The sequence below is a fragment of the Triticum urartu genome, chromosome 4A (assembly GCF_056163025.1).
Source record: "Triticum urartu cultivar PI428250 chromosome 4A, HENAU_Tu73, whole genome shotgun sequence".
NCBI classification, from domain to species: Eukaryota; Viridiplantae; Streptophyta; class Magnoliopsida; order Poales; family Poaceae; genus Triticum; species Triticum urartu.
Window position 1 is genome coordinate 556,474,286 of NC_141876.1, and position 10,196 is coordinate 556,484,481.

At 49.3% G+C, this 10,196-nt stretch overlaps 3 protein-coding genes across 4 annotated transcripts; 1 reads left to right on the forward strand and 2 right to left on the reverse strand.

Moving 5' to 3' along the window:
- Nucleotides 1-55: 55 nt before the first annotated feature.
- Nucleotides 56-1,524, reverse strand: LOC125554178 (annexin D4-like). Its single transcript, XM_048717772.2, has 2 exons — nt 1,278-1,524; nt 56-1,160 (listed from the first exon to the last, which is right to left on the reverse strand). The coding sequence occupies exons 1-2, from the start codon at nt 1,465-1,467 to the stop codon at nt 247-249; spliced, it is 1,104 nt and encodes a 367-aa protein (XP_048573729.2). The 5' UTR covers nt 1,468-1,524; the 3' UTR covers nt 56-246.
- A 2,512-nt stretch (nt 1,525-4,036) lies between these two features.
- On the forward strand, nt 4,037-5,954 carry LOC125553065 (annexin D3). 2 transcript variants are annotated; one of them, XM_087518897.1, is made up of 6 exons: nt 4,037-4,127; nt 4,226-4,375; nt 4,445-4,671; nt 4,748-4,963; nt 5,373-5,462; nt 5,583-5,954. In XM_087518897.1, the coding sequence occupies exons 1-6, from the start codon at nt 4,052-4,054 to the stop codon at nt 5,781-5,783; spliced, it is 960 nt and encodes a 319-aa protein (XP_087375023.1). In that variant the 5' UTR covers nt 4,037-4,051; the 3' UTR covers nt 5,784-5,954. The 2 variants fall into 2 exon arrangements, with proteins under 2 accessions (XP_087375023.1, XP_087375022.1); XM_087518896.1 differs by having other exon boundaries at nt 5,373-5,954.
- Nucleotides 5,955-6,053: 99 nt separating this feature from the next.
- Nucleotides 6,054-9,661, reverse strand: LOC125552738 (mitochondrial fission 1 protein A-like). The gene is made up of 5 exons (XM_048716409.2): nt 9,420-9,661; nt 8,387-8,516; nt 7,473-7,594; nt 6,942-7,005; nt 6,054-6,386 (listed from the first exon to the last, which is right to left on the reverse strand). Exons 1-5 carry the CDS (start codon nt 9,510-9,512, stop codon nt 6,286-6,288), a joined length of 510 nt encoding a protein of 169 aa, XP_048572366.1. The 5' UTR covers nt 9,513-9,661; the 3' UTR covers nt 6,054-6,285.
- Nucleotides 9,662-10,196: the final 535 nt, after the last annotated feature.

Here is a 10,196-nt window from a genome sequence, read left to right on the forward strand (position 1 = left end):
TCGTGCATGCAACCTTCCAAGAAACGACTCGATAAAATTTTGTTGAGCCATTACATTGGAAAGAAAATTATTTTTATTCAATCATGCGGGATAGTGGAGATATCCATACATTTGGACGTAAGATAAGCAGTAGATAATAGATAATTAACACGATCTGTCGCTGCAAAAAAGCGATTAATCAATTAAGGTAAAATAGCAAAAAAGGAGAGCAAATTGACCGGCTCCAGCTGACCGAGCCTCAATGGATCACTTCCCGATCATGGCGAGCAGCGCGTCCCTGTAATGTCCGTGGGTGTTCTTGGCGACGGCGTCCACGAGCTTGGCCCCGTGCTGTTTCAGGTAGGCCTCCTTGATCTCCTCCATGTCGGCGTCGGACCGGGACACGACGACGCGGGTCAGCGCCGCCTTGGCCTGCTTGTCCGCCTCCTCCTTGAACGCCCCGTCGATCACCTCGCCGAAGTACCTGGCCGGCGACTCGAGGCACCTCACGGCCTCCCGCAGGCACGGCGCCTCGCCGCCGAACTCCTCCTCCAGCGGCTTGCCGTGGAGCTCCCTGTACAGCCTGAAGGTCGCCCGGAGCTGCGGCTTGCTCCTGGTGGCGAGCACCCGCACCACGAGCTCGCTCTGGGCCGCCTTGGCTCCGGCGCCGGAGAGCGCCGCGGCCTCCTCCTTGGCGAGCTCCTCGTCGACGCGCGGGCCCTCGTAGCGGTAGGCGGTGACGAGCCCGAGGAGCAGGCGGTTGGCGGCGGCGTCCTTGACGCGGTACGCGACGTCCTCCTCGAGGGAGCGGTGGTAGAGCGCGTGGTAGGCGCGGCGGGCGCCGAGGAGCTCGTCGGCGGCGCGCGTGCAGGCGAGCTCGACGAGGACGGCCACCGGGTGGTGCTTCTTGTGCAGCGCGCGGTGCGCCCAGCGCGCGTCGCGCTCCCACGGGTGCATCGCCCACAGCACCATGAGGGTCTTGAACCGGGCGAACTCCGTCTTGAGGTGCCGCACGTAGTCGTCGGAGCAGCGCTCGATCGGCCCCGCCCCCGCCCCCGCCGCCGCCGGCGCGAAGAAGCCCGGGAAGCCCCTGCGGAACTGCGCCCGCTTCTCCGGCTGCTTCCTCCACCGCCCCAGCGCCGACACCAGCGCCGTCTCCTCCACGCCCAGACCTCCCATCCCTGCAGCCGACGTTCCATGGAGCATCCGAAACCCAAAGTGAGCGAACGATCAAGAAGAAGAAGAGAACACCTTTCAGTTTCAGTGCAGTGGTTAATAATTTGGTTCGCCGTACGTACCTGAGAAGGCCTTGGTGAGTTCCTGGTGCTCGTCGGCCATGGTGGCCTCCTTGACGATGCTCTGCTGCTGCTGCTGCTCTCTCCTGGGTGGCCTCGAACGCAGGGGCGACGGCGACGACGGTGGAGCTGCTGCTGCTGCTGCTGCAGTGCTGCCGTTACTGCTCGGCTGTGCTGCAAGAAACTGCTGCATCGGGCTGGCCTTTATACCAGAGGACGCACGCAGGCGTCCACCATCCAGGCATGGCCCAAATGCTTGTTAATTTATACTACTAGAGTACTAATACTATACCGCCTTGCCCATCGAATCGATCCTGCAACGTCTCTCGTGCATGCATGCATGTTACTCTACGTACCAACTTGATTACAATTCAATCCAGATAGAGGGTAACGTTGCAGGAGATTACTAGCTGATTGCCGTTCCGCGCCATCTCATTCAGACCCTGACCTGCCGTGTGTCGCTAATAGAAAAACAACCCGAGGAAATCGCATTCATGGTGTGCATGATGGCCACTCGTGCTGCACGTTTCCTTGCACAGTAAGCAAGGAACGACGACAGATGGGCAGATAGGTGTGGGCATGCACGATCGATGAGTTAATCAGTTCAACGTCCCGGCTAAATTTATTGGCAACACATGGGACTGCCGTTCATTAGGAAAGCAATCCAGCGCTGGCATGTGTCCACCTGGCTAATAAAAATGAAGAAGAAGAAGAAATCACAATGTCCGTTTTTCCCTTTCTCTCATCTCTCATTATTTTTTGCGGGTACTCTCATCTCTCATTTAGATCAAGAGTGTGGTTAGATCTCAGTCGACTGAGACTTAACCAAGTCTAAGTCAAGTGACATAACATGTAAAAAAGAAAAAAGAAAAACTAAAATTTTTTTTTTGCATGGATCTCCACGTAAAATTTCATGAATATAGAGTCTGTCAACTGAGAATTAGCAATCCCGTTAGACCAATCAATATCATCTCCCAATCCTCGTGGAAAGCACACGCATATATTATGTTCCGTTGTGCTCGTGGCTTCCATGTGCAGATTATAAGTAGATTAGAGAACGAGTGATTTGGAAACGCGCTTTGGTCGTGCGTTCCACCATCCACCGGATGCAACCGCTCCATTTTTCTTGACATTTGTTGCAGTGTGTACTAAGGGCAGATGATCTATTTTTGACAAAACAATCGGTTCACCCCATCTTGCATGTGAAGGACTAAGGAGGAGACCAGTGCGATCTGGTTGCTTTGACAACAGCAAAGATATTGGTTGATTGATTGATTAGTAGAGCTGTAGCTGGCCGATAATCTTCTTATTGCTCAAGAGCCTTACCTGAGGGGTCACAATGGAGGACAAGTTGGGTACTGTCCTTTCAAATTTGAGAGGCAGCATTGCTCCCTGCCAGTGTGGCAGTTTATGTGTTGCAACGGGATATAAATGTTATGTTAGCCCGTGTTTTACTTGCCCATGTCTAATGTGATTGTGTAAATAAACGTTTTCATTGAATCCCATCCATGATTACCAACCTATGTAAATTTAAGAATTTTATTTGGTAAGAATTTATTGGCTTAAGAAAACATAATTTTATTTGATAAGTCACAAAAAGCTGAGGCAATTAGGACGGTTTTCAAGGAAAATCGATGAGAAAAACTGGAGTTAGGAAGGGTTTAATCAAAACGAAGAAGGGAAATGCTCAACGTGAACCAACTGGAAAGACATCCCGCGTCCGCGCCTTCTAACATGTGTCCCTGTGGGCCCATGCACGTCTCCACCTTTCATGATTCTTGAAACAATGCCCAACCGCATCGTCTTCCCCACGACTCTCCTTCCCTTCTCGCATCTCTCATCCCCTGCAGTAGATCTGACAAGGCGCTGACAGTGGTCCGCCGCCGCCGCTCACACCGGGTAGCCGACCGTCCCGCAACACACACTGGTGTCGCACGCCTCTTCCCCATGCATCTGGACCGGGACGCCGACCATGCTACAATTCCGCGCGGGCCGATCGCCGCTCTAGCGGCACACGACCTCTCCATCGGCATTGTTGGCACCCAGGGAGCCCTCCTTGCTGGTGCGGCGACCTATGTGCAGGCACCACCGACTGGTGGCAAGAAGGAAGGGCCCAACCCCGTGCTTGAACTTGTCCATGGCCATGGCGCCCGACATATGATTTTTTGCAACAAGGATCTTGTTGTGGTTTTTTTTTCTTTTTTGCAATAGTAGTGGTGTCGCAAAAATGACGTCGGTGAAAGACGGTGATCAATGGCGGCAACTTATTAGACAAGCTTTTGCAACGTCACCTCTGTTGAAAAAAAAATCTGCAACAAGACATATGTTGCAAAGAAAAGATGCAACAAGACCCGTGTTGCAATGATGGAGGCGCTGCTCGACTGCTCATCCATTAGATCTGACCCGGACGATCTTTTAAAAAGATTAGTCAGCTGGTGCATAGCACGCCCCAACTAAGAAAGGGAGAGGAGAACATACGTAATATTGGACGAAGCGTTTTGCCTAACAGAAAAGGGAACTTTGCCTTGCGAAATTGACAAAGGGAACGTTATTCAAAAAACAAGATCAATGCACACTTTGAAAACATTAGAGACGGTGAAAGAAAAACTGAACCGCGGGGCCCAACCGTTCGATCTAGAGTCCCTATCGCACGCCCTCGGCCCGCACACTCCCACCTACCAAGAAAAACTTGCAGCTCCTTCCTCTTTCGCTCCCTCCATCGAATCATCATCCTCTGTGCGTGCGTCTGAGAGCAGAGAGCAGCCAGCGCGGGAGAGATGGCGACCATCGCCGTCCCGACGCCCCTGCCATCCCCGGCCGCCGACGCGGAGAGCCTCAGGAATGCCGTGCAAGGTAACGTGCATACGACCCGCCTGCAGGGTGGACGTCTCTTTAATGTCTGCGCGATCTGTGTCAAGCGCTCAAGTTTGCCGGTCGATTTCCGTCTCAAGGCTGGGGCACGGACGAGAAGGCCCTGGTGGAGATCCTCGGCCGGCGCACCGCCGCGCAGCGCGCCGAGATCCGCCGCGCCTACGCCAGCCTCTACAAGGAGTCCCTCCTCACCCGCCTCCACGGCGAGCTCTCCGGCCACTTCCAGGCACGTACTCTCGATGATCTGTGCTTGCTGCAGTACTTATGATGACGATGTGTTCTTGCGCTAATGAAGAAAGCGATGGTGCTGCTGGCGACGGAGCCGGCGGAGAGGGACGCGAAGCTGGCGAGGGAGGCCCTGGGCAGGCGGGGCGACGACAGGGACGCGTGGGTGCTCATCGAGGCCGCCTGCGCCGCCACGCCGGACCACCTCCTCGCCGTCCGCCGCGCGTACCGGTCCCTCCATGGATCCTCCCTGGAGGAGGACGTCGCCGCCTGCCCTGCGTTCCAAGAACCGCTCAGGAAGGTGACTACTCCAGGAGAAGAACCGAGCAATCCATTCCAGAGTAGTATGTACTGTATAATGTTCTTGGTTGTTGCAGCTGCTGGTGAGCCTGGTGAGGTCGTACCGGTGCGCGGAGGGGAGCGTGGACATGGCCGTGGCGAAGCAGGAGGCCGCGCAGCTGGCGGAGGCCATCCGGAGGAAGAAGCAGCCGCACGGCGGCGAGGTCGTCCGGATCGTGAGCACCAGGAGCAAGCCGCAGCTCGCCGCCACGTTCCGGTGCTACAAGGAACAACATGGCAGCGACATCGAAGAGGCTTATTAATCCTTTTGGTTTATAGGAATGTCATAGGATTTCTATAGGATAGGATTTGCATAGAAAAATTTCCTTTTGAGGCCTTTTGGTTTGTAGGAATGGATTCCTATTCCTATATAGGATAGGAATCAATCCTTCACATTTTGGAGGAAAAAAAACATGAGCTAAGACTCAATGAAAAAATTCCTATCCTATGCATCAAATGACATCTCTTTCTCTATAAGAATTGAGATGTATGTCATCTCACTTCCTATGATTTTCCTATTCGTACAACATTTCTATCCTATGAACCAAAGGACGCCTAAGCTCTTTTCATATCTACTAATAACTACTCTTCGATGTGAACTGATTGGAACAATTTGGTGAACTGAAGCACTTGTTCTTGTCGTTGTTGCTGCTGTTGTTGCAGGACATGAAGCAGTACAGCAGCAGCCAGTTTGCGAGGATGCTCAAGATTGCTGTCTGGTGCCTCACATCTCCTGAAAAGCACTTCGCAGAGGTACGTCACGGCACGCAGATCAATCAAACACGTGGGAATCTTCACTTATCATGTGGTGGGGGAGATGAGACGAGTCCTCACTGTGAGATGATATGTATACGCTCTGTGTTCGTTGTTCAGGTTATCAGGTACTCCATCTTAGGACTTGGAACAGACGAGGACGCGCTCACCAGGGCGATCGTGTCCAGGGCCGACATCGACATGAAAAAGATCAAGCAAGAGTACAGGGTAAGATTCAAGACGACGGTGACGGACGATGTCGTCGGTGATACCTCGGGGTATTACATGGATATCTTGCTGGCCTTGGTAGGGAAGGAGTGAAGATTGAAATATTTTTTTCATTTCTACTGCGAGACAAGATATTGGTGCTTGCATCAAATAAACGTCTAATAGACAGCTGATCATGTTGTTTGTTTGGGAACATCGTGTCCACAAATCATAAAAGCGTAACTTTATTAGATGTGGAAACACCAAAAAAAATTCTCTTCCTTCCATCTTATGCTCTTCTGAAATTTTCGCGTCAACATCGATCTTACGTTGGCATAAGATACAGCTCCTCTTATGCTTGTAAGATGGATTATCAGAATGATATGAACCAATGCAACAGTCTATGATCTAGCATTAGCTTAACATACATTCTTCGATCGGACAGTTGAAATGTCGTATTTACTAATAGTGCGATTAAGGTTGGTCCAACATGGAAACAGGACAGGACAAGGATAAGTGCGCACATGCATGGTCGCAAGAGTGCCAAGGTAAGATTACGCAACTTCACATCAAGTTCTTGCTCATCTAATCATCTTATTCACCGCATACCGGAGCCTCATTTCTTCCTGGACGATGAAGCAGCAGCTATGATTCCACCAGCAACAAGCCCCACAAGTCCAAAGGCGCCGGTCACAATGGCCATGCCAATCATACCATCTGCATTTAAACATCAGTCAGTCATGTTAATTCTTCCGAAGGAACCACGTGGTACAGATCACAAGTGGTATGTCAAATAATTGGAGGACGGCCCAACATTTAATTTCGTGGCATGTGAGAAAACAGATTCATATAACTCTTAACGTGTCATTTGTCGATCCTTCTCAACTTTACTGGGCACCCACTGCAGGAATGGGTTTCGGGGGATCCTATTCTTGCAGTATACTAGAAGAGCATTTGGTACTAAAGAACATTTGCCTTGATTAGTGTATTTGACATGTGTCCGTAAAGAGAGACCTGAAGGACTGCAATATCACGAAAGAAACAGCAATGGACAGGGGTGCCTTGATTAGATTTCGAGATCTTATGGATTTCAACTCTAGCCTACCCCAATATGTTTGGGACTGGAAGGCTTTGTTGTTGCAGTAGTGTATTTGACATGTACAGTAAATAGTACTCCCTCCATTCCCAAACATTTGTCTTTCTAGACATTTCAAATGGACTACACATATAGTCTGAGATGGGACACTGCATGTCCAATGACATGTCCTATACCTCTTTTGGTTTTCTCTTCAAGGAGCCTTTCCAAAGTAAGAGCTTGCCTCCAGTCAGGTTGAACCTGGAGAAAACGTGATAGTGCAAATTGGTTAGCAATTTAGCCTCAAATTCAGGAGCATGCCATATAAAGGACACAAAGTAGAGCTATAGACTAAACATGACGAGTCAAACTATCATTACCAAAACTTTAATAAAGAAAGAAAATTACATTACATTCAGCCAATTCGGTAGCAGTTTATACAAAATGAAGTAATTCCAGATAGTAATTGTCTAATGGCATGTTTTCCAGTGTAATTCCTTCATTTTTCAGAAAATTAGTAAACATGATCATAAGTTCATAACCCATATATGAGTCCTAATTTGAGCTTTCTAATAAGGAAATAAAAACACAATGTTAAGATAACATTTAAACTCTCTCAACTGCCTTGATTAATACCCCGGAAACTTTCCAAATTAAGTAAAACCAAGTGCTGTCCATAATGGTAATGATGGTAGCGAGAAATGAAATGATATGTTGAGTAATCAAACCTCTAAGCATCTTTCCAGAAGCTCACGGCTTCTTGTGTAATCCCCATTTCTGTAGTGTCCAACGGCCAACAAATAGAGCTTCTCCCTTGTTTGTAGCGGACTGTTAGACTTGCCGAAAGAAGCTGAGAAATGCCAACACAAATCATGAGTTCTGCCCCAGGGAAAGCAGAAAGTTCAGATAGGAAAAGTACAAGTGTTAAGTGAGAAACAAAATGCTACAATAAGCAGGATTGGCTTGATTCAAATGAATGTGCAAGACTGGAAGCCTAGCATTAGCACAGCCTACATCTAAGTAGGATGCTTTTTTTTAAGCAATGGAAATCACATATTAGTGACACTACAACTGGGTCTTCCAGATGATGGGGCTGTTAGAAGACTGACAGGACCACTGAAATGGATATCCACATGGCAGGACCCTTTATATCTTTTCAACAACACAAATAAGATTTATGCATTACTGCTTTAAGAAGAGAGAAAAACAGCACAATCAAATACAGTAGATGATGCTCTGATCTATCCATAAAAGAGAAGATCAAAACTCAAAATTCAAGACATCTACAGCATTCCAACATGCCATGACAGTCATGTGGGTGTGGCCCTCCAACTTAACAAATGTTCTCAGGTGATAGATTCTAAGAAAAGGCACTCGCCCGTTGAAAATTGAAGAATCAGAATATATCAATATGAAAGAAAATCAAAATGAACATGTGGAACAAACACACAAATAACTCAAGTACTACATGACTCCATTTAGTTCACCAAGGAATATGCATTATTTCAAGGAATATTTCAGAAGATGCGATGAACACTCATATCTTGGAAGTAGTAAAGTACTACTCAAGTCAGTCAATTCCTATTATCATTAACAAATTCGGAATAATAAAACTATTAAGTATACAGAATGGATGCATCACCTTCAAGCATTCCAATGCCACGGTTGACATCCTCGGGCTGCCTAGAGTGAACAAGCGCCCATGACAGCCTCATGAGGCTGTCGTTCTTCTGTTCTTCATTTGCAGCCTCAGCAACCTCTGTCTCACAACCCTGAGACAAAAGCACGTACAATAGTAGATTAGACAAACACAAATGAGTGCATGATCAAGCACAATCCAATTGGATATGGAAGCATACAAAAAAAAAGGTTCATCTACGCTTCACATATATAGTGGCGCGAGGGTGGAAAGGATTCAACAGAAGACAAAGATCTTGTCTCAGAATCCATTGATCAGTTAAGTAACATCAAATGCCTACAGTCAACGAAATACTCCCTCCTGACAGTGTCAAAAAACGTCTTATATTATGTTACAGAGGGAGTAACAAAGACTCGTCTCACGAAAGCACAGCATGAACTGGGGATTCGGCAAACCCCCAAATCCACATGGTGACACCCAAATTCCCCTGCAATCCGCTGAGAATCAAGGAGTGGCATGGTGGCACTGGCACGGGTTGTCCAAATGCTTCTGATTGGATAAACTCAGTCACATCCCGGAAATTCGCCCGCAAACGCAAGGCAATTAGACATCAAGCCAGGCTCAATCAGTCAGATAATGGTTGCCCTAGGTTGCGCATGGGAATTGAGTAATCAAGTACAGTAAAAAAATCACAAAACGTCTGGTTGCTGAACATGAATGATCCCTTAACGCCACCGAAAATAGCTTGACAGACAGCGATTTAGATGAACGAAGAGTAAAGCATGCAGCAGTATCGATTCCGCCCAAACACAAAATCCCCATGATGGGACGCAATTCCCCCTGGCGCTAGAACCTACAAGCCGGCAGGGACTGTCACTCAAAACGCGGCGAATTCGTGAATCCCCGCACGCTCCAGCGGAAATTGGGATCCCCAAACAAACGGGCAGCAACAGAGCTAGCGGAGTAAGAGAAGGTCCGAGCCAGAGCCGTCCGTGGGGATTTCTCGAGGAAGGGGCGGGGGGTAGGGGGTGCTTACGGCGATGATGTCGCGGTCGCAGACGGGGAGGGTGTCGCTCCCGCGGAAGATCGAGCTGACCGACTGGAAGAACTGGCCGACGTGCCCGTCCATGTTCTTCCCTTCTCCCCTTTCCGCCGCCTTTTTTGGGTGTTTTTCCGGGGCCGTTTGATCCTTGGTCGGGCGAGCCGTGTTTTATAGGAGGTTTTTGCTTTGTCACGGGAATGGAGCCTTGGTGGCTAAGGTAGAAAGGAAGGTAGCTTCAAAAAAAAAAAAAAAAGAAAAAAGAAAGGAAGGTATGGGCCAACTAGTCGGAGTTGCCACACGGTTGCCACGAGCAAGCGAAGCGAGGCACGACAACGGAGCTCGAGCACCCGCCTCCCCGCGCATCCGCCTCCGTGCCGTCCGATCCATCCACGCCGCGCCCCGTTGTTAGGGTGGCGGCCTCCACACCGTCCGATCCGTTAGCGACGCACTCGATGCCCGCGTGGTGTCCCTTATGCCGTCCGATCGTGTAACCATACCTCACTTCCCGTTCTCGGTGGCTTGGGGGTCCATGACATGTGGGGCACAGGCCTTGGTCGTCCGACGTATTTTGCGTTGGTCCATCATTTTGGTCGTCGGGTCGTTTATGTACTTCACCCAGCTGGTACGCCTCGTGCGGGCATTTATGTTTTGTGTGCGCTTTCTCGCCTGCCGGGTAATAGCTATGATTTGCCTGGTTCATTTGTGTATCCCATCCGACTGTTGTGCCTTGTTGGCGGTCATCTTTGTTTGTTCAGCGGATGGGCATGTGCT

Bases quoted from the DNA above. Each gene is read 5' to 3' on its own strand.
- LOC125553065 (XM_087518896.1), top strand. From the start codon at position 4,052: ATGGCGACCATCGCCGTCCCGACGCCCCTGCCATCCCCGGCCGCCGAC. The intron at 4,376-4,444 runs GTACTCTCGATG...TAATGAAGAAAG, and splicing joins CTCCGGCCACTTCCAGGCAC to CGATGGTGCTGCTGGCGACG. The intron at 4,672-4,747 runs GTGACTACTCCA...TGGTTGTTGCAG, and splicing joins TCCAAGAACCGCTCAGGAAG to CTGCTGGTGAGCCTGGTGAG.
- LOC125554178 (XM_048717772.2), bottom strand. From the start codon at position 1,467: ATGCAGCAGTTTCTTGCAGCACAGCCGAGCAGTAACGGCAGCACTGCA. The intron at 1,161-1,277 runs GTACGTACGGCG...CGTCGGCTGCAG, and splicing joins ACTCACCAAGGCCTTCTCAG to GGATGGGAGGTCTGGGCGTG.
- LOC125552738 (XM_048716409.2), bottom strand. From the start codon at position 9,512: ATGGACGGGCACGTCGGCCAGTTCTTCCAGTCGGTCAGCTCGATCTTC. The intron at 7,595-8,386 runs GTGATGCATCCA...GGCATTTCTCAG, and splicing joins TGGCATTGGAATGCTTGAAG to CTTCTTTCGGCAAGTCTAAC. The intron at 6,387-6,941 runs GTATAGGACATG...GTTTAAATGCAG, and splicing joins TGAAGAGAAAACCAAAAGAG to ATGGTATGATTGGCATGGCC.